The sequence below is a fragment of the Sturnira hondurensis genome, unplaced genomic scaffold, assembly GCF_014824575.4.
Source record: "Sturnira hondurensis isolate 20B ecotype Veracruz unplaced genomic scaffold, ASM1482457v3 Scaffold0006505, whole genome shotgun sequence".
NCBI lineage: Eukaryota > Metazoa > Chordata > Mammalia > Chiroptera > Phyllostomidae > Sturnira > Sturnira hondurensis.
Window position 1 is genome coordinate 7,305,415 of NW_028079136.1, and position 22,937 is coordinate 7,328,351.

At 36.8% G+C, this 22,937-nt stretch overlaps 1 protein-coding gene across 2 annotated transcripts in view; it reads right to left on the minus strand.

Moving 5' to 3' along the window:
- Nucleotides 1-22,937, minus strand: part of IPO7 (importin 7) — a 67,405-nt gene that overhangs the window by 36,659 nt on the left and 7,809 nt on the right. Inside the window, exons 2-4 of one of the 2 annotated variants that reach the window (XM_037050103.1) lie at nt 10,626-10,707; nt 6,504-6,657; nt 5,886-6,044 (exon numbers count right to left, since the gene is read on the minus strand). In XM_037050103.1, coding sequence (XP_036905998.1) covers nt 5,886-6,044; nt 6,504-6,657; nt 10,626-10,707 — 395 coding nt within the window. The remainder of the gene's footprint in view (nt 1-5,885; nt 6,045-6,503; nt 6,658-10,625; nt 10,708-22,937) is intronic. The other variant, XM_037050104.1, reaches the window with a different exon arrangement.

Consider the following 22,937-nt stretch of genomic DNA (forward strand, 5'->3'; position numbering starts at 1 on the left):
GGTATGAACCTCAGCAGTCAAGATCCAGGGTCTGCCCTTTTAACCACTTCACTATGTTATCTCTAATTCTGAAGACCAAATAAATGAAGAGCTACAGTGATTTGGCTTTTAAACATTAGCAGCCAAAAGATATAAAACCAATTATATTTTACTATCCTTAAGTAATTTACATTCCACGAATTAAGGCAGAGTGGCATCTATAAAGTAGAAAAATATTGTACTTCTAAAAGCATTATAAACCAGCAGTTTTTTAATAACCCATTCGGCAACAAAATCCAACCTCAGCATGCTATTTATGATCTTCATTTATTCCATTTGGAGTAAATATTCACATATTTTATAGCCAATATAATAATAATGTTTTATTATTGAGTGTTGGTATAGATTTTTAAAACTTTTCTCCGAGATTTATTTGAATGTTTCTTATTTTAGTTATAAAAGTTACATATAAAATCCACATAGTAAATTTTAATTATTCAGTTTCCTGAAGCTCCCACCTACCACTGTGAGAGAAACATCTTCTTTTAAAACTCAAAAAAGGGTAAAATTTTTTCCTTTGTCAATGTCAGACAACATTTACAAAAGATAAAAGGTATGTTATACCTTTTTCAAATTAGGACAATGTACAATTATACTTGGTCCCTTTTTCCCCACTCTCCAAAAGAGCTAATCAGTTACCAAGGCAAAAAGGTATGAAAAAGCAATTCTACTTTCAGCAAATTTTTATTTTACTATTTAAGTAAAAGCTTTGTAAAGAGATTCTCACAGATCTCACATATACTGTAAAAACAGTATATAAGCAAGTACCAAAAAAAAAAAAAAAGCAAGCACACTGCCTAACAAGTAAGATAATCAGAGAATGACTGCATAACACACATTGAGCCTAGATTTCATAATAGGTATGCCTCTGACCTTATTTCTAAATTAGTAAAGAATACTGAAAATGTCCATAGTTAGTAAGAATAAGGCCTGGATACAGTAATATGCATAATACATTAGCAATGCTTTTCTTAGTTGACATTTCTTTTAAACAACAACAGTACAAAACCACTGCAGATATGCAAATAAGCAAATAGGCAATTAACACTGTTACACGCATGAAGAACTTGTGCACTTGACTCATATTCACGTGAGGTATAGAGAGAAATCCAGTTTGGATTTATGACTTTGTCACATATGCACATAAAATACTGTGATAAGCTGTAAGAGGTATATAATACAATCCCCAATACAGAAAAATGTTATCACCGCTGTTAAAATAGCATAGTTTGGTAAATAACCAATTTCTTGCCAGTGTCTCTGAGCTTCAGAATTGCCAAACATAGGGAGTTTTCTAGCATCTAAATAAGAATTAAGAGAAATTGTCCACTGTACTGCTAGTCTTATTAAGACAACAGTTGTGATCAAAGCACCATTTCTCCATATTTATTCAAATTCAAGGAGAAAAAAAGAATGGGACCAGTGCCAGGATACTTTCAACATACAGTCACTTCTTTTCTTGATCAGAGAATGTTGCCAATTCTTTGGAATTAGGAGTTTGGTCGGATTTTAAACGATGTTTCATTTCTAAACAGTTAAATATTGATTTTTTAAAAATGTCTATGAAGAAGTAGCAATATTTTCAACTTAGGATAGTTAACAATGGGTTTATCTGGATGTAACCTCATCCTATAGAAAAGAGTCCTAATTTACTGAATGATGATCTTCAACTGTGAAATGGGGAGGTACGTACGGAGTTTTACTGATTCCTTAATGGCTAAAGATATTATCTGAGACTCTTCTTGTACAGTAAAAAAGGTTCTTTATTATTTTTTAAAAAATATTTTATTCATTTATCTTTAGAGGGGAAGGGAAGGAGAGAGGGAGAGAAACATCAATGTATGGTTGCCTATCGTGTGTCCCCCACTGGGAACTGGCCTGCAACCCAGATATGTGCCCTGACTGGGAATCAAACTGCGAACGCATGGTTCGCAGGCCCGTAGTTAATCCACTGAGCTACATCAGCCAGGGCTAAAAAAGGTTCTTTATTAACTTTTCCATCCTGCTGCCCACCGCACAATGAGCTTCACGCCTACAGCTGGTTCCAAAAAAGGGCCTGTGCCTTTGCCCCCATGGCACAGTGCCCCCTGGCCTTCCATCTTCCAGCTTTGCTGGTACAGATTTCAATAGCAACATTACATAATATGTATAACATGAACCTTATTCCCTTCCTAAAATCCAAAAAATACTGAATTCTGAATCACATTTTGCTCCAAGATTATGGGTAATGAATTGCTAATCTGAGGCACTTTCACTTTTGAATCCCTTAGCATTTTAACTGGATTATTGAAAGGTCTGTGGCTTTATTTCAAAAGAGAAATTAAATAATCGAATTTTTAGTATAGAAATATGAAAAAGTAACTCCAGCTTCCATTATTAAGGAGTCAGTAGGCATAAGAGCTTTGCAAAATTCAAAGTAGTTTAAGAAGTCATTATTCTAATTTTTTAAAAGATTTTATTTTATTTTTAGAGAGAGAGGAAGGGAAGGAGAAAGAGAAGGAGAAACATCATTGTATGCTTGCCTCTCACATGCCCCCTACTGGGGGCCTGGCCTGCAACCCAGGCATGTGCCCAGACTGGGAATCAAATCAGTGACCCTTTGGTTTGCAGTCCCACACTCACTCCACTGAGCTACACCAGCCAGGGCAAGAAGTCATTATTCTAAAAAGCACAGCTTTTTTTTTTTTTAAGATTAGGTTATCTAAAAGGCATTAAGTTGGTTTTCTTTTTATCAGAATCCAGGTTTATCTACTGGTAGACATTCTGCACACTAAAAATGTACTTAAGAATTGCAAATCTGCCTTGGCTGGACCACTGACCCACAACTGAAAGGTTGTGGTTTGTTTCCCAAGTCAGGGCACATGCCCAGGCTGCAGGTTCATCCCTGGTCTGGTCCAGGCACGTACAAGCCTGGGTCCATGCACCTACCAGAGGCAACCAAAATACGCTTCTCTCTCACACAGATATTTCTCTCCCTTCCTCTGTCAAAAAAAAGAAGAGAAAAAGAACAAAGAAAGAAAGAAAATGAAAATGAAAAACAAAACAAAACTCCTTGGTGGGAATTTTAAAAAAGAGAATTGAATATCTGAGTACATTTTTAAAACACTATATTCGTTTCTGCTATTGGGTGAAATGAAAACCAAAGTCAATTGCCAAGAATAAAAAACACCAAGAGAAATATTCACACAAATAATGACTGAGACTATTAAACAAAACTGACAGATTATTTTAAATATTTTAATGTACTGAGAAAATATACCTAGTACACACATTTTAAAAAGTTATTTGTACACTTCAAGTTGATAAAACAAAGCACTCTCTAATCTGATTATAAAAACTATAATAATTATTGACAATATTCCCTTTTAACAATAAAGGTGAGGACTAAATTAAGCACCCCTCTCCATTTATTCAACCCAAGTGATCACCCACACCCAGAGTTTGAATACCTACTTATGCTAGACATTCTCTCCTATTTTCCTCTCTACACTGAGTAGAGAACTAGAAGTTGGGTGGTACTAGTTGGTAATCTAAGATAATTGGTATAAAAGTAATTTATGGTAGGAAACAAATTATTATTCCATAAGACTAAGTTCCTGAACTCATGAAAATGTATCAATAAAAGCTCCACTACAAGGCTATGGCGTGTCAATCTGGTGAGCCATGTTGATAGGAAATTTTAAATACTAGACCATAATTTTCTGTTAAAAAAAAAGAAAAAAACTTCAATAGTCCACCAGTATCTAAAAGATGACATCCAAATTTCGCATGACATTCAAAATCCTCTTTAACATCCCAATTTGAAAGTCCAAAATTACCCCCAAACCCTCAACAGAAATTATCCATACTAGTGTCCTCAGTACCCACTAAAGACAAAGTCTCATTTCCACCTCAGTACCTTTCTTTTTGTTCACACTACTCCACTTGGTGTGACTTGCCTTCCTCTTCAAGTGCTCCTGCTGTGCTCCTTCAACTGACAAGTATTTCCTGAGGATCTATGCTCCTGAAGGCCACCACAACTTCCAATTTCGCCAAGAATTTTCTTAGAACTGCTTCAGTCCACACAGATCCCTTGTGAATACCTTGTGCTCCACAATAAAACAATAGCTGAAAATGAACTGGAATTCCAATATTGTAGCAGCCTCCTGCATCTCCCATTTAAAAAATCCCTGTCAAACTCTCTCCTGCTAAGATTATAGGACAGAAGAGACTTGGACCTCCTCAATGACAATACAGCTTATTATTGTTATTCTCTCTCATTTTAGTCACTCACTTACCAGAACTACAACAACTGGCACTCTGACAGGGGTTGGAGCAACAGCTGGAACATTCCTTAGCAGGAAGATGGGTAGCTGGTGGGAACACAAGAAAACACCAGTACCAATGCTGTAAATAGTATATTCCTCTCCTGCTCAGAACAAATGCAGCAGTTCATCAGCAACTTTGAGATGGGATCCAAAAATGGTATCAGAGGCTAACTACAAGCACCATAATTACAAGGATCACAATGGCATCTGTGTGGCTGTTAGGACTGGGAATAAAGCCACCATCGTGGTGTAAGTGTCCCTCAACTCCTCCTCATAATTTTCTAATGTCAAAACTTTCATATACCTATCAATTTCATTACTTTCACAACACACACAAGAGATAACCCCTTTGAGATTTGACTTACTACTTTCAGCGCTACATACCTCAACTTCCAAGGTTATATATTTTTCTTATCCCGAGATCCAGATCAAAGATGATTTCTTGGTTCAAAATAATCTCTTACTAATACTAATATGAACTATAATTTGCTGAAATAGGCAAACACTGAAACAGGTGACTATGAATCCCTTAAAACACAATGATTAAAAATGGTCATGAAATTACAACATATTTTTCTTAAAAAAATTAGAGATAGGTTCTTGTAAGTTATCAAGATCCCAAATTAAGACAAAAATTCACAGAAAGCCAAAAGCAATAAAGAGCTCTAATGCTAAATGTACTATGATTACCTTCACATTTAAAAAATAAAAACAAAAACCAAACACCTTTATCACCCCATACTGAGAAGTTAGGTAACTGATTTTTTAAATAGGGAAACATGATTTTTTTAATAAGAAAAAAGGACACAAATAGTTTATTAGTTGAATCAACAGAAGAGACTGCAGAATTAAAATTAAAATGCTATTTCAAAAAAAGAACACAATTAAAATATAATTTTAATATATATTAGGTTGGCCAAAACATCTACATGGTTTTTTCCATACAAGACACATTTTTCACTTTCACCAATAACTTTACTGATTTGGATATTTTGAGTATGTTGGCTATCTTCTGCATGGTATAACGTTGATTGTTCTCAATTAATGTCTCAAATGAGATTACTATCAACTTCAATTGGTCTACCCAACAGTAGAGCATCATCCAATGAGAATTCTCCAGCACAAACTCAAACCACTCTTAACACGTTCGATCAGTCATAGCACCTTCTTCATACACTGCACAAAGCTTTTTGCTTTTGTTGTTTTTACCTTTCTTGAAATAATAAAGCATAATACGCTGAAAGTGTTGCTTATTTTCTTCTATCTTCTGTATTTAAATAGCTACACAAAAATTCATCAATTTTGTTAAGTTTTTTTTCTAAATGCACGCTGTCACAATACAATTTATCAAAACTGTTTCAAATGAAGTCAACGACAACTAAGCGCTACTAAAGGGATCTTATGGAAAAAAATCAAATGAACTTTCTGGCCAACCCAATATATACCAAAAGTAATGCTAGACCTTCAATCAAATTTGCTTACATTTTCCAAACTTTTCCCATTTGTCAAAATGCTATAGGAATCGAAAGAGACACTTACTCATAATTTTTCACAAGCTGATAAAGGCAAAGAAGAATTCCTAGCCAACAAGCACTGTTATCAGACTGAAGATAAAAGCCAATTTTGTCCACGATGGCAGTCCAGCGGCTTGGGTAATCATGTTTGATGATGTGATGAATACATGTAGTAAGCTGTACCCTAAAAGTAAAAAATAAACAATAAAGAGGAAGAAATGCTACCTAGGTAAAATTTTGCTAACTCAAAAACAAACAAACCCAAAAAGGCACTTCAGACAAAATAAGTTACTAAGCGAAACTCTATGTTCCTACTATTTCAAAGAACAAAAGACTATAATATAAATTATATGACATTCTGTAGTTTTCTTTACCCTCTTTCATCTGAACACACACTGTTTCACAAGTTTTGCATGAAATTTAAAAGTTTTTTTGTTTTATAAATGTATAATTTCAGTACAAAAATGAAACAACAAAAAAAAACTACTCTTACAGCATTTGTTAAGTTTTCTGCCACAAAAATGACAGGTTTGTATGTTCTGAAAACACCCTCTTCCATGCCCTCCCAAAATCCCCACAAATTATATAGCTATAAAATGAACAAGTTTAAAATATATATATATATACACACACACATATATACCTGATGAGCTCAGGAGAATGGATAATGGCCTCTACAATATTTTCTCGAATACAATGTCGATCTTCTTCTGGAATAGTATAAGGGGATATATCCCGTGGTGCTGTCTCTCGATCTGGCCAATACTGCGTTACCATATTTTTCAAATAGATAACACCTGAAATATAAGTTAATGCATTCTATTATTATAAAAATTGATCATCAAACACAAATTTAATACCTACCTACAGTAGTCACCCAGAAAGATTTTTATTAAACAAAGACTAAAGTAACTTTGCAAATAAACACACTCCACATTAAACTGTTTAGACCTTTTATATCACATTTATTCATAACACTTTTTATCCTATTTTCTGTCAGAAAATTAGATTAGTTTTAACAATTTTAAAATATATATTATTTATTTATTTTTAGAGAGGGGAGGGGAAGGAGAAAGGGAGAAAATCATCAATGTGTGGTTGCCTCTCACACACCCCCTACTGTGGACCTGGCCTGCAACACAGGCATGTGCCCTAGACTGGAAATGGAACAGTGATCCTTTGATTTGCAGGCTGGCACTCAATCCACTGAACCATACTAGCCAGTGTTTAACAAATAAATTTTTCTAAATGAAGCCTCTAAAGACAAAACCAGCTATACATACCAATAGATTCTACAGTTAAAATCACTCTTACAATAGTACATGTTTGTGCCCACCCTCACCCCCAAATTCAAATTGAAATCCTAATCTCCAACGTGATGCTATTACAGCCTTTGGTGCATTATTAGGGCTCTGTCCTCATGAATGAGACTAAGGCCTTTATAATAGAGACCCCAGAGAGCTTGCTCTCCCTCTTCCACTATCTGAGGATCTATGAACCAGAAGGTGGGTCTTCATCAGACACCAAATCTGTCAATGCCTTAACCTTGGACTTCTCAGTCTGCAGAACTACAAGAAATAAATTTGTTTGCAAACCCCCTAGCCTATGGTATTCTGTTACAGCAGGCCAACTAAGATACAAAGGTTATTTTTACCATAGAAAAAGTAGAGTATATCAAGATTCTCGGTCTACAAATCTAAGCATTTCAATTATCACAATTATGCTGCTTCAAATTCATGTTATTTCATGGCAGAATTTGCTGTGTTCAAAATTACAGATTATTTCCTGTCAGCTGGTTAACTCAAACTAAACTAGATTGCTAACAATGCTTTTTATACAGTCCTCTCCCCCCAAATGAAGAGGGGCAGAGAGGGATGAACAGGGAGAGGGAAGCTCAATCACTAATGTATAAAAAAGGGAAATTATTCAAAATTAATTAATTCCTAAACTCTGCAAACACTGGCTCTTCTCTGATTAATGATTAACTCTTACCTAGAGTCTGGCACCTATTTAAATAAGGGTAACGAATACAACTCTATAATTTTTGTCTTCTATTTTGCTTTATCTTGGGAATTAAAATACATCTTATAATATTTCTAAAAGATTAAGACTACACATTAAAATACCCTTCAGCAAATGTTTTAAGATAAACTACATCTACCATAAACAACACTAAGTATAAAGGACTGACATATTTCAGATTGATACAACTTCTAGAATTGATTCTTTAGCTCTAAAACAGAACGAAGATCAAATTAAGACCCGACACAGCCTCTAAGTATGTCCTTCTCCTGTAATGCACAGAGAAATGGGGTAAGTAACTTATTTGTAAAACGCTGATTTGGTATTTTTAAAAGCTGTTTGATCCCACAAGTGAGAACTACACTGCAACAATCTCATGATACCCCATTCAGAATGAACTCTACTACAAACACAGAATCTTTCAAACTCTAGCAGGTGATACTACCATATGCTATACACTACAAAGTACCATTCAAATATTATAAGGATGTAACTTCTAAATGATTATGTTTTTTAAATGTTTGACAGTCCCATAGTTCAGTTGCTTCTGGTTCTGTAAGACTAAGAAAATATTTCCTAGGACAATTTAATTTTACTCTACAGATACCTTGGACTACCAGAAAGACGTATAGATGAACAAGTGGGTCGAAGAGCAAATTAAGCCTGAAAACACTGCCATAGGCAAAAATGACGAAACTGAAGCTGTTCTACTTAGGGAAGATCATGAGAAGGCAGGGTTCTTTGGAAAAGATAGTAATTCTGGGAAAAATAAGAGACAGCAAGAAAAGAGAAGAGAAAATATGAGATGGATAGACTCTGTAAAAGAAGCCATAGGCACAATTCTACATGAGCTGAGCAGGGCTGTTGAAGACAAGATATTATGGACACCACTTGTACATAGGGTATCAAGGACTCAGAGCCACATAACACATATAATACACATAATCAAGTCTCTAAAATTTGTTAAGGTCCCTCCAAAATGCCAAACACTTTGAAAATCTTAGTAAAAAATTTGAGATTCAAAGGCCAAGATTCTTTTTTTTTAATTGCTTAAAGATTTTATTTATTTATTTTTAGAGAGAAGGGAAGGACGGGAGAAAGAGAGGGAGAGAAACATCACTGTGTGGTTGCCTCTTGCACATTCCCTACTGGGGACCTGGCCTGAACCCAAGCATGTGCCCTGACTGGGAACTGAACTGGCAAGCCTTCAGGTTCACAGGCCAATACTCAATTGACTGAGCCACATCAGCCAGGGCTCAAAGTCAAAGATTCTTATCTTAAAAATAACCGAATCAGAAAATACCAACTTCATTAGTAAAAAAAGGAACAACAGTTAAAATAATCAATGCAATCTTTTTCTATTTATTTAGAAATTTATAACAAGGTTTACTATTGGCCAGAGTCCAGTTAAGTTACTGTATTTTATAGTTCAAAAAATGTTCCATTATCATACAACTTACATGCCAATTTTTTAAAAAATCCTAACAATTAAATTACATTCATTCATTTATTTATTGAGTACCCTCAGGCAATATTTTAGGCCCTGGGGATACAATTGTTAATAAAATAGACCTGAGATTAAACTCTAACAATTAAGAAATAGTTCACTGCATATAGCACATTATGGCAAATTACTTAGCCACTAACATTTAATTTTTGCCATCATTGGTGTGACTCAATTGGGCATCGTCCTGCAAAGTGAAGGTTTTACTAGTTTGACTTCCGGTCAGGACACATGCCTGGGTTGTAGGTCCTATTCCCAGTTGCAGTGAATATGAAAGGCAGCCAATTGATGTTTCCCTCCCTCTCTTCCTCCCATCCCCTGTCTCTAAAATTAATAAAATCTTTAATATATATCTATATAACTTTTAAGACTAACTCTATGTAAAATAAAGTGCTCACTATACACTAAAGAAAGCAGAAAAAGCTATTCGTTAAGCAAAATTTGTATAAAGGAACAAAAGAGCAAGAAGTAGCATCAGAATGTTTTTTCTAGAATGATGAGACTATTGGTACTTTATAGTTCCTGTAAAATTTATACATCTGGCACAGAAATTAAGTAATAAAACATAAAGATGTGAAGTGCATTACTTTGTAGACTAACATAATAACAGAAGTAGTATGCTGTATTTTCACAGACTTTGATTGATACTGAAAGAATTGCTCAATACCTCGCTAAAATCTGAACTAAGAAATAGCACTTTTTAAAATGTTGAAATAAACAATAAATGCAAATGGCTGTTAAGGAACAACTATATATACAAAGAATCTTAAAAAAAATTTTTATCCTACCCTGAGAACATATTTTCATTGCCTTTAGAGAAACAGGGAGAGAAGAAAGGAAAGGGAGAGAAAAAAACATCAAAGCAAGAGAGAAGCATCAATTGGTTGCCTCCTGCATGTGCCTGGAGTGGGGGCAGTAAGCGCCCAGACTGTGAACCCACAACCCTTCTACCAAAGGACGATGCTCCAACCAAGCCACACTATCAAGAGCTAAACAAAGAATCTTTCAATAAACCCCCTCGGTTTTTCTTTCTAGTTTCTCTTTTAATTCAATGAAATATTACATTCCTTTATACTCTGCTACCAAATCTCAAAATACCTGCTATCTGCAGTAAACACACGAAGGCAAATTGATTTTCAGGAAAGAAAATCACTAGAGGGCCACCCCAAGATACTTCTGCTATTCAGAATCTTTTAAACAATAATATTTACATGCATTCAAGAAATTCAGGAAACTTGCCTGCTTGTCTCACAGGTAAATCCAGTTGTTCCGACATAGTAATCTGAAGCAGTGTCGAAACAAAATTCAGAGACTTGTGTGCCTACAAACAAAAACATACATTTTAAATTTCAGTAAAGATATTCTCAGTACTTCATTCCACTGTTTCGCTGACACGAAAGCCTCTAAGTTGGTCCCAGCCTTATTTCCTGTCACTCACCTACAATAACTCAAAAAAATTCCTATGTGCTACAACATTTTGGATGTTTGCATTTGCCTGCACTCGCTGCACTTTCCATTCACCCCAATTAGCATTCTTAACCTACACCAGTGGCAGCAGATCAAAACCAGTATTCTCTGTGATACTTGTTTTTCCAATTCAAATTTAATAATTTCTCCATAGAAACATTAAATCAGTAACAAACTAAACTAGAAATAAACTAAATCAGTAAAAATTAACCTGAGGGTTTGCTTCAAAGGGGCTAATAATGTTTTATTTCTTAATATGGCTGTGTTAGATAAGTGTGCTCAGTTTGTAAAAATTAACCAACTGTACCTATGACCACTTTTCTGTATGGATGTTTTATTTCAATAGAAAGTTAAAAATCAGTAACTTTGAACATTCAATAAAAGTAGGGTATAAACTATATAATGATAATTTAATAAATACATTGATAAGAATAGGCAGTGCAACATACACAGAAAATAAAACACCAAAAACACTAAGTTATCTCTAGAGTGGTGGGATTATAGAGGAGCAATTCTTTCTCTTAAAAAAAATTATTTTATTGTTATTCAATGGAGTAATTCTTTATATACTTTTTATTTTCCAAAATTTATACTCTGAACCTGGGTCACTTTCATTAACACTACAAATGGTACTTAACGATTCCTAAATCCGTCATATTTGCATCTAACAATTTTCATTTTTTTAATTTTTATTTATTTATTTTTTGAGAGAGAAGGGAGGGAGAAAGAGAGGGGGAGAAACATCAATGCCACAAAGATTGGTTGCCTCATGCAAGGTGACAGGCATATACCCTGACCAGACCAGGAATCAAACCTGCAACCTTTTGCTTTGCAGGATGCCTAACCAACTGAGCCACACCTGTCACAGCTGCTTGTAACATTTTTTATTTATTTATTTATCTTTAGAGGGGAAGGGAAGGAGAGAAGGAGGGAAATATCAATGTATGGTTGCTTCTTGTGAATCCCCTGCTGGGAACTGGCCTGCAACCCAGGCATGTGCCCTGACTGGGAATCGAACCGCGATTGTGTGGTTTGCAGGCCTGCGCTCAATCCACTGAGCTACACCAGCCAGGGCTGCTTGTAACATTTTTTTAAAAGAACTGAACCTTCAAGTTAAATTCCCTTCTTACATGTTTTCTCAGTATCACTCCTTTTCCCCCAATTTAACCACTACCTGTTATGTCATCTCCTCCTTCCAGCCCATGTTTTAGTATTTTTCTGCACACATTTATATGAACAGTGACTTTTATTTTGGTTTCCTCTTTACAGCCTCCCCTTCTGGCAAACACTGTTTAAACATTTTCCAAAACAAAAATTTCCCTTTGGATACAAAAAAACTTCTTCCATATTAGAACCTAGAGTGACACTTTACTCAGTCACTCCTAAAATTATTCATGTAGGTGTTCTTGGTGCAAGACACCATTCCAGAAGCTACGAATACAGGGTTGAACAAAACAAATGAGGCTCCATGACTTTGTGGAAATTTAAGAGTTTAATGAAAGAAAACAACATAAATAGCTAATTGCAATGAAGTATAATGAAGAAGTAAAGCATACAATGGAAGAATCAAAAGAATCTCCTAAAATTTAATATAATCTAGAATAACCCTAAAAGGAGAATCTCTTAAATTTAAGACCTGAACAGGACTAATAAAGTGGATGAAGGGGAGGTATTTGCCCTTTCCAGTGCTCTAAATAGATCTGAACAGTTAACCACACTGTTTCCTGAAACACCATTCCATCTACGCAATTCATAGCTCACTTTTCCTGGTCCTTTTCTCTGGCTCCTTTGCTGGTTTCTCATCCTATTTAATCTACAAATGCTAGATAGAACCTGGTGCCAGGACTCAACTCATAGGGTGTCTTTTCCATTCCCCAGCTGATTTATTTTATCCAACTCATCTGTAAACAAAAAGTCAAATATATTCCACATCATTCTAACATCTTTACCTTCGTTACCCCAAACTCTTCACTTATGTTCAATGCATCTTTTCCCCTAAAAGCTGTGCTCTATTTCCTTGCACCACTTTATCACTATCCTCACAGTTATTCATGGCTGAAACCTGAACATTATTTTTAATACTTTCCTCTTCAATACAAACCCTGTCAATTCTATACCCAAAATGCTTATATAATTAATACACCCACTTTCTCCATTTTCATCAACACCAACCTAGTCCGGGCTTTACATCTGCCTTTCCTATCAACTAGACTTTACATGCCGTGAGAGTAGGGAATATACTATCTGTACACCCAACTCCTCATATGATGTTCGGCATTTAAGATATCAACAACAAAATGGAAAAGACAGTCAACAAATTTATTAAGTGAATAATTGAATGAATCAACAACAACAAAAAATGCCTTGGAAGCAGTTATGATCATCCAGGGTATCACAGAGTGAAAAGGGGTATATATACTTAAGGAGTAGACAGATTAGCCCACAGAGGACACTACTATCCATACTATGACTAGGGCACTTTTTAAAAAAATTTACTTTAGAGAGAAACACCGATTTGTTGTTCCACTTATTTATGCATTCATTGATTGATTCTTGTATGTGCCCTGACCAGGAATACAATCTGCAACCTTGGTGTATGGAACACTCTAATGAACTGAGATACCTGGCCAGGGCGACTATAGCAATTTTAGGCCAATTACACATTATAGAATATATCTTATCTCCTACATCGAATTACGAACTCCTAGAATGTACTGCTGGAAGCAGGTAGTCTTGGTTGTACATACAGGGTGGGGCAAACATAGGTTCACAGTTGTGAGTCTGTAAAACAGAGTTTAATCTTGTATTATTTATTAATTTTGGTATTACTTGCCATCATGAACTGTAAACCTACATTTGCACAACCCTGTATATGTGATGCCACTTTCTACATTTTTAACTCTTGAGAAAGTTGATTTAGCACATCTAAGACTTAATTACAAAATTAGTATAACAAAATCTACTTCACAGGAAGGCTGTAAGGAATAAATAACATGGAAAACATTTTTAGCAAATATAAAGAGATAATAAATAAATGTTACTATAATCATACATAGTAGAATCTCATCTTTTTCAGATAGTATGTACTAAAACCAGTAGGGCATAAACTAAATACTGCCAAATTAATCTTTGGTTCCTTAAATCACCCATAAAGTAGACTATATGTGGTTTTGTTCATGAGAAAGGGACCCCACCAAAAAAAACCAGAATTATCTTCTGGCAGGTGGGAGTTTTGTAATACAAGTCTCCCCACTCCCAGGTGAGTGTTTCAAGAACCCATCTTTATCAGTGAACCAGCTGGCGTTTTTATAAGAGGCTGCATTTGGCTTCAGTGAATTTTTTGAAGACTCTTTCAACACATTTGGCCATTTCATGATGGGCGATTTAAAAGTGCACCTGTCCACACCACACTGAGTGTTCAGCAGTTTTTGACGAAAAAAAAACCAGCATGACCGCCATGCCCCACCCTCAATATGCACCCAATCTCGACCCAGCAAGTTTATTTCCTCAGATAAAAAAAGTCCTTAAAGGAAAATGTTTTGCCAATGTAGAAGAGGTGGGGAAAGGGACAGGAGAAGCACTGAAAGGCTCCAAAATCAAGGAATTCAAAAACTGTTTTCAGCCCTGGCTGGTGTAGCTCAGTGGATTGAGCACAGGCCTGCGAACCAGATAATCATGGTTCGATTCCCAGTCAGGGCACATGCCTGGATTGCAGGCCAGTTCCCAGCAGAGGATGCATGAGAGGCAACCATACATTAATATTTCTCTCCCTCTCTCCCTCCTTTCCCCTCTAAAGATAAATAAAATCTTTTTTAAAAAACCTGTTTTCAGCAGGGGAAGAAATGTCAATAGGTGTATTGCAGGCAATGAAGAGTACTCTGAAGGTGACCCAAGTTTAAACACATAAGACTAAATACATAATATTTTATAAATAAATTGCAGTTGTTTGGGGTCCCCCCTCATATACTTATAAGATCATAATACTGTAGTTTTTTTTCTTTCTGAGTTGGAAAAGACTGCTTTCTATGACTGGAACCCCAAAATGAAGTTACTGGGGCTTTTTTGGCTTTTCTAAAAAATATATTTTATTGATTATACCATTACAGTTGTCCTATTCCCCCCCTTTATTCCCCTCCATCCCGCACACTCCCTCCCCCACCATTCCCACCCCCTTTAGTTTATATCCACATATCTAAAGTTCTTTAGATTCTATATTTCCCATACTATTCTTGCCCTCCCCCTATTTTCTACCTACTGTCTATGCTACTTATTCTCTGTACCTTCTCCCCCCTTCTCCTCCTCCCACTCCCCTTTTGCTAACTCTCCAAGTGATCTCCATTTCTGTGGTTCTGTTCCTGTTGTTGTTGTTTGCTTAGTTTGCTTTCATTTTAGCTGTGGTTGTTAATAACTGAGTTTGCTGTCCTTTCACTGTTCATATTTTTTACCTTTTTTTTCTTAGATAAGTCCCTTTAACATTTCATATAATAAGGGCTTGGTGATGATGAACTCTTTGAATTTGATCTTATCTGAGAAGTACTTTATCTGCCCTTCCATTCTAAATGAAAACTCTGCTGGATAGAGCAATCTTGGAGGTAGGTCTTTGGATTTCATGACTTGGAATACCTCTTTCCAGCCCCTTCTTGCCTGGAAGGTCTCTTTTGAGAAATCCGCTGACAGTCTGATGGGAACTCCTTTGTAGGTGACTGTCCCCTTATCTCTTGCTGCTTCTAGGATTCTCTCCTTCATTTTAATCTTGGCTAATGTAATTATGATGTGCCTTGATGTGTTCCTTCTTGGGTTCAACTTCTTTGGGACTCTCTGAGCTTCCTGGATTTCCTGGAAGTCTATCTCCTTTGCCAGGTGGGGGAAGTTCTCCTTTATTATTTGTTCAAATAAGCTTTCCATTTGTCATTCTTCCTCTTCCCTTTCTGGTATCCCTATCATTCAGATGTTGGAATGTTTAAAGATGTCCTGGAGGTTCCTAAGCCTCTCCTCATTTTTTAATTCTTGTTTCTTCATACTTTTCTGTTTAGTCGTTTTTTTCTTCCTTCTGGTCCACTCCATTGATTTGAGTCCCAGTTTCCTTTCCATCACTATTGGTTTCCTGTGCATTTCCCTTCATTTCACTTAGTTTAGCCTTCATTTGTTCCTCTAATTTGTGACTAAAATCAACCAGTTCTGTGAGCATCCTGATCACAGTGTTTGGAACTGTGCATCTGATAGGCTGGCTATTTCTTGGCTACTTAGAGTTATTGGCTCTGGGGCTTTGAGTTCTTCTTGGGCCATAATGTTTTGGTCTGTTCGCACCTGTTACATATGAGGGGCAGAGCCCTAGGTGTTCACCAGGGCAGGGCAACTCAGTTGCTGGGTTGCGACGCTGTATGTGGGAGCGGGGTCAGAGAGAGGCAATGGCGGTCCCCTCTGCGCCTTCCCGCAGCTGAGGCCTGTGCAGTCTGTCTCACTGCTCGCTCCTTTGCCTGGTTTATCTGCGGGCGAATGCATGACCGTGGTCAGCCTGCCGCCTCATGCCCTCAATGGGTCCACCCGTTGCAACCCCTTGCCGGGGATCTGCCAACCACTGCCTGTGCACCTGGGTCAGTCTGGCCGATTTTTCCTGAGCGACCCTGCTCCGCCAGTTGCTGGCTCCGCCCCTCTTACCGGTCTCGCTGAAGGGTTTGTTGTTCTCGGACTTCAGTATAGTTCAATTTTCTGTGTTTTGGTTGCATTTTTGTTACTAAAACTTTGTTGTCTTTAAACTTGGTTGTTCGAGGAGGCACAGTGTTTCCACCTACGCCTCCATCTTGGCCGGAACTGAAGGCATTGGTTTATGTTTAGGAGTCATGTTAAAACAACCACAATCACCATTTTTTATGGCTGGATAGCTACATATGACTTAAAAGTGAACATAGCCACTCACTGTATCTTCCCACAGTACAGTAAGTACTCCATAAATATAACATTAACAAAGGACCTTTACCAATTTCTAACTTCTTAAGGTTTAAATATAAAAAAATTAAACTGTGCCCTGGCCAGTGTGGCTCAGTTGGTCGGAGTGTTGTCCTGTACACCAAAAGGTTGGAGGTTTGATCCCTGGTCAGAGCATGTATGGGAGGCAACCAATCCATGTTTTTCTCTCAGTAATGCTTCTTTCTCTCAAATCAATAAACATTTTTAAAATAAAAAAAACTGTAAGAGTAATTGAAGGAAACCAAGTTATATGGGGTTTGTTTTAAGATTTTTATTTATTTATCTTTAGAGGGGAAGGGAAGGAGAGAGGGAGAGAAATATCAGTGTATGGTTGCCTCATGCATCCCCTGCCGGGAACTGGCCTGCAACCCAGGCATGTCCCCGACTGGGAATCAAACTGCGATTACCTGGTCCGCAGGCCCGCACTCAATCCACTGAGCTACACCAGGCAGGGCCTGAGTTATGTTTTTATCATCTCAGTGGGGGAAACCTAACCATGACACCAAAAGCTCAAAGCCGTAAGAGTTTTAGTATCAAGTGGACTTTTATATGTTTCCCATCAGTATAAACAATATAAAAAAGAAAGAAAAACATCTGCAACATCTGAGGAAGAGTTAATCACTCAAAAAAAAAAAAACACCAAAATTGCAAATACGTACAACTAAATTACAAAAGAATTAGTACAAGTGGACAGGATAGACCTACCTCAAAACAATATATGCACTACATCAAAGTGCTGGTGAGGATGTGGGGAAAAAAAAAACCTCATACAGTGGTGGTAGCTGTATAACATAAAACAACCATAAGGGAAAATTGGCAGTTTCTAACACACTCCTACTTTATAACCAAGCAATTTCACCCCTATATATCCAAGAGAAATAAAGTGTTTGTGCCCACAATAGTACCTGCCCAATGACAAATGAATTTATTAACAAACTTTGGTACAATTCATATAATGAGATACTAGATAATATCTTTAAAAAATAAAACCAACCTACAGAATCAAGCAATAAATACAGATTTCAAAATCATGTTGAGAAAGAAGCCAGACTATGTGGGTACATACCATGTAATTCTATTTTATGTGCACGAAGCTTAAGGACAGGCAAATCTAATCTATAGTTAACAAAAGTCATAATGATGCTAAGCTGAAGGAGAAAAGGTATTGAGAAGGGTCTCAAGGGAAAGGTGGTTTAGGCTAATGGAAATGTTACATATACCTTGATGCGGATAGTGGTTATCTCATAAAAGTAGTTAACTTGTATCTACTGAGCTGTATATATTTTTCAGCTTTCTATTACATGCTGAGTGTAAATCATCTCTCAATTTAAAAAAAAAGAACTACTTTTGCCTGGACATTCATGGCATTATTATTTGTAATAGCCCGAAAGTGAAAACAGCCCACATGTTCAACTGATGGATAAGCAAAATGTGGCATACCCTTAAATACTTTGGAATATTATTTGGTAATAAAAATGAAGTACTGACACATTATAAAACATGCATAAACCTTAAAACCATTATGATACATGAAAGAAGCCAGTCACAAAAAAATACCATATGAGTTCACTTATGTGAAATGTCCAGAATAGGCAAATCTATATTAGACAGAAAATAGCCTAGGTGAGAGGATATGGGGGAAGATAAGAAATGAAAGCAAATATGTATGGGGTTCCTCTATTTTTCTAAATAGATTTTTAGACAGAGGAAGGGAGAGGGAAGAGAGTGGGGAGGGAAGAGAGGGAGGGGGGAGAGAAAGAAAAGAAAGAAAAGAAGAAAGAAAGAAAAAGAAGGAGAGAAGGAGGAAAGGAGGGAGGGAGGGAGGGAGGGAGGGAGACAGAGAGGGAGGGAGGGATATCAATTTGTTCCACTTACTTCTGTATTCAGTGGCTGATTCTTTTATGTGTGCCCTGATCCAGGATGAATGCTACAACCTTGGCATATCTAGGATGATGCTTTAACCAACTGAGCTACCTGGCCAGGGAGGGGAGTTTCTTTTGGGAGTGATAAAAATATTCTAAAGTTTGTGGTGATGACTGCATAACTCTGAAATAACCCAAAAGTGCAACTGACGAAAAGTACTACTTTCAGACAACTGAGCTACACATGCTAAGGTTAAGAATGAAAGGATACTTCCATAAGTGGGACTAGCACAAGAAAACAAATTCAACCTGGGACAAATATATAGCTGCAACATACAAATTTCCACCCTGCTGAAATCCCTACTTCGGGAAACCTTGCATTCACCCAAGTAAGATAACACATGGATTTAAAGTAACACTAAATATCGAACACCAGATTCTCAAGAAAATTGAGACAGAAAGTGGATTACCAATTGGGGCTGAGACAGAGGATTAACTGTAAACCGGAAGGAGTAATTACTGGGTTAATGAAAATCTTCCAAAACTGGACTGTGGTGATGGCTGTACCACTAGATAAATCTACTAAAATCATTGATTTTCACTTAAAACAGGTGAATTTTATGAAACGTTAAATTATACCTTAATGAAGTTTAAAAATGAAAAGGAAAAAAGACCATTATAAAACACAGATCAAATAAAAACATATATTAAGTGTTCAAATTAGAACTAACCATGCTTCTACTCATTGCCTGATCAACAACTTTTTGAAATTCTTGGCTATACCAAACTAACAAATATTTATTTATTTTTTATTTTAAAAAATATTTTATTGATTATGCCATTATAGTTGCCCATTTCCCCCTTCACTGCCCTCCACCCTGTACACACCCTCCCCCAATTCAGCCCCTTTAGTTCATGCCCATGTGTCGTAAGTTCTTTAGCTTCTACATTTCCCATACTATTCTTGCCCTCCCCTGTCTATTTTCTACCTACCATCTAAGCTACTTATTCCCTATACCTTATCCCCCCTTCTCATCATCCCACTCCCCTGTTGTTAACACTCCATGTGATCTCCATTTCTGTGGTTCTGTTCCTGTTGTGGTTGTTTGCTTAGTTTGCTTTTGTTTTAGTTGTGGTTGTTAATAACTGAGTTTGCTGTCCTTTCACTGTTCACATTTTTTATCTTCTTTTTCTTAGATAAGTCCCTTTAACATTTCATATAATAAGGGCTTGGTGATGATGAACTCCTTGAACTCAACCTTATCTGAGAAGCACTTTATCTGTCCTTCCATTCTAAATGAAGGCTTTGCTGTATAGAGCAATCTTGGATGTAGGTCCTTGCCTTTCATGACTTGAAATACTTCTTCCCAGCCTTCTTGCCTCTAAGATCTCTTTTGAGAAAGCAGCTGACAGTCTGATGAGAACTCCTTTGTAGGTGACTGTCCCCTTATCTCTTGCTGCTTCTAGGATTCTCTCCTTCATTTTCATCTCAGCTAATGTAATTATGATGTGCCTTGGTGTGTTCCTCCCTGAGTCAGTCCAACTTCTTTGGGACTCTCTGAGCTTCCTGGACTTCCTGGAAGTCTGTTTCCTTTGCCAGATTGGGGAAGTTCTCCTTTATTATTTGTTCAAATAAGTTTTCCACTTGTTGCTGTGCCTCTTCTCCTTCTGTACCCCTATAATTTGGATGTTGGAACACTGAAAGATGTCCTGGAGGTTCCTAAGCCTCTCATTTTTTTGAATTCTTGTTTCTTCATTCTTTTCCATTTGGTCATTTCTTTCTTCCTACTGGTCCCCTCCATTGAGGTGAGTCCCAGTTTTCTTTCCATCACTACTGGTTTCATGTGCATTTTGCTTCATTTCACTTAGTGTAGCCTTCATTTTTTCATATAATTTGTGACCCAAATCAACCAGTGAGCATCCTGATCATCAGTGCTTTGTCTGAACTGTGCATCTGATAGGTGGGCTATCTCTTGGTTGCTTAGAAGTGTTGGCTCTGAGGCTTTGAGCTGTTCTGCTTGAGCCATAATGTTTTGGTCTGTGCGCACCTGTTATGTATGAGGGGCAAAAGGTTAGGTGTTCACCAGGGCGGGTCAACCCAGTCACAGGGTTGTGACTGGGGGCGGGGTCAGAGAGGGAGCGGTGATGTTTGTTCCACTGTCTCTTGGATTTTGGTCCCCTCTGCCGCTTCCCACAAGCAAACTGGGCCCTTCTGGTTCTGGTTCCCAGGTGTGTGGGCTTGTCTTTGTTCTAGGACCCTGTGGGTCTCTCCAACGAACTCTCCTGTGAGGCCGGGATCGTCTCCCGGCACCTCAACCCCTGAAAGGTTTTCCAATCGGTTCTTTTAAACTTCAATTCCCGTCACTGGGGCCCTGGGTTGCACGGTCTGTCTCACTGCCCGTTTTTTTTGGCCTGGTTTATCTGCATGCAACTGTGTGTCCGAGGTCAGCCAGCTGCCTTGCAAGCCTTACTGGGTTTGCTCATTCCATCCCTGCACCCACACAGGTCCACTAACCACCACCTTTTTCTGCTGGGACCCCTCTCCACTGGTCACTGACTCCACCCCTCTTACCAGTTTGGATAAATGGTTCATTGTTGTCGGACTTTGGTACAGTTCAGTTTTCTGTGTTTTGGTTGTGTTTTTGTTTCTAAATCTTTGTTGTCCTTAAATTTGGTTATGTAGGAGGTACAGTGTTTCCACCTACATCTCCATCTTGGGGGCCAAAAGTCCCAAACTATCACACATTTAAAAGAATCTCTACCACATATTAACTATTATTACATTGTTTATCACATATTAAATGATCTCTACAGTTTTATAATTTAAAAATAAACAAGTAAAAATATCACTAGCATCAATCTTTAATGCAAAAACCCTATAAAACTTGAGTAATTATGGTATTATTCCCAACAGTTTGGCAAACACTGATATAATCCTCAAAAGATGCTACAATAAATATTTTATGAGCCAAAGTATAAACGTAACTTCTGAATGCTGGCACTAATTACAGGACCCAGAACTATAGCAACAAATGGGTCAGGTCATTACACATCATTAAATAGAGCTAAAACTACCAATACTCAAGTTAAAAGCTGCTAAGCATAACACAAAAACCTTTCTGGACAATTTCTTACCTTGTCATTATTTGTCATCAACCCAGATAATCCAATAATTACCTTCAATACATCTAATTAAAATTCTCAAGGGCCCCAACTCCAGCTCCATCTCTTTTAACTCCACTCCACTTACTAGTACTTACAACATGCCAGACACTATAGAGATAAAACCTGACTATAAAGATAGGTTGGGAAATAAATTCTGACTGGACTACCAGGTAAAATTTTGAGTTAGACCCTAAAGAAATGAGGAGGATTTTTAAAAGTAAAAGAAGGTATGAGTTGTGCTAAAGAAATTATTAGGAGAATGAAGAGAATAGTGAAAGACAAATGAATAGGTAAATTGTGACATCAACATCTGGTAAATGTGAACTTTTTCTGGAAAGTTTTACACAATTGTATCTGTGCTGCAGGAAGATAAGGTCTTGAAGCAATATAAAGGATGTAATTCTAGGATACATATCTATAAAACATTACAGGTAGGAAACTATTGTCACAATATAGGTAATAATAGACCTGTAAAACTTACACTCCACAGGCAGCTTCCCTTACTCCCCCAAATATATAAAGTCTAACTTTACAAAAGAAAAAAATACATGAAAAACAAAATCTATCTACATAAACACTCCTCTGACCCTACAACCTCTTTAACCTATAATCTTTTCCTCACTCCTTTGCTAGCATTTCCACTCAGGTAACCCTGTAACCTGAAATTGCTTTCTCCAAGTTTACCAATATTTTAAAAGCTTTCTTCCCCCAAAGTCATTTTACTTTAACCTCCCCTCACTTAGAAATGTTAACAACCCTTTTCCTCCCTGATAGCTTTTTGCTTAATATCAAAGTAATTCATGTTTACTGGTAGAAAATTTACAAAATGTATTTAAGGAAAAAGGAAACTACCGTACCTTGCTGTGTATAATGCACTCTTGTGAATAGTGCACACCAACATTTCTGGCCCAAACTTTTAGGAAAAAGATCTTTCATTTAAATATTTAAGACAAATTTTATTTATTTATATTTAGATACTTGTCTTTTAATTATAAAAGAATTTCAGCATTTATTTTTTAACATATTATGGGTACAAGAAATTTAATATAACAAATAATCACAAAACACAAGAGCACACACAAGGTATTTC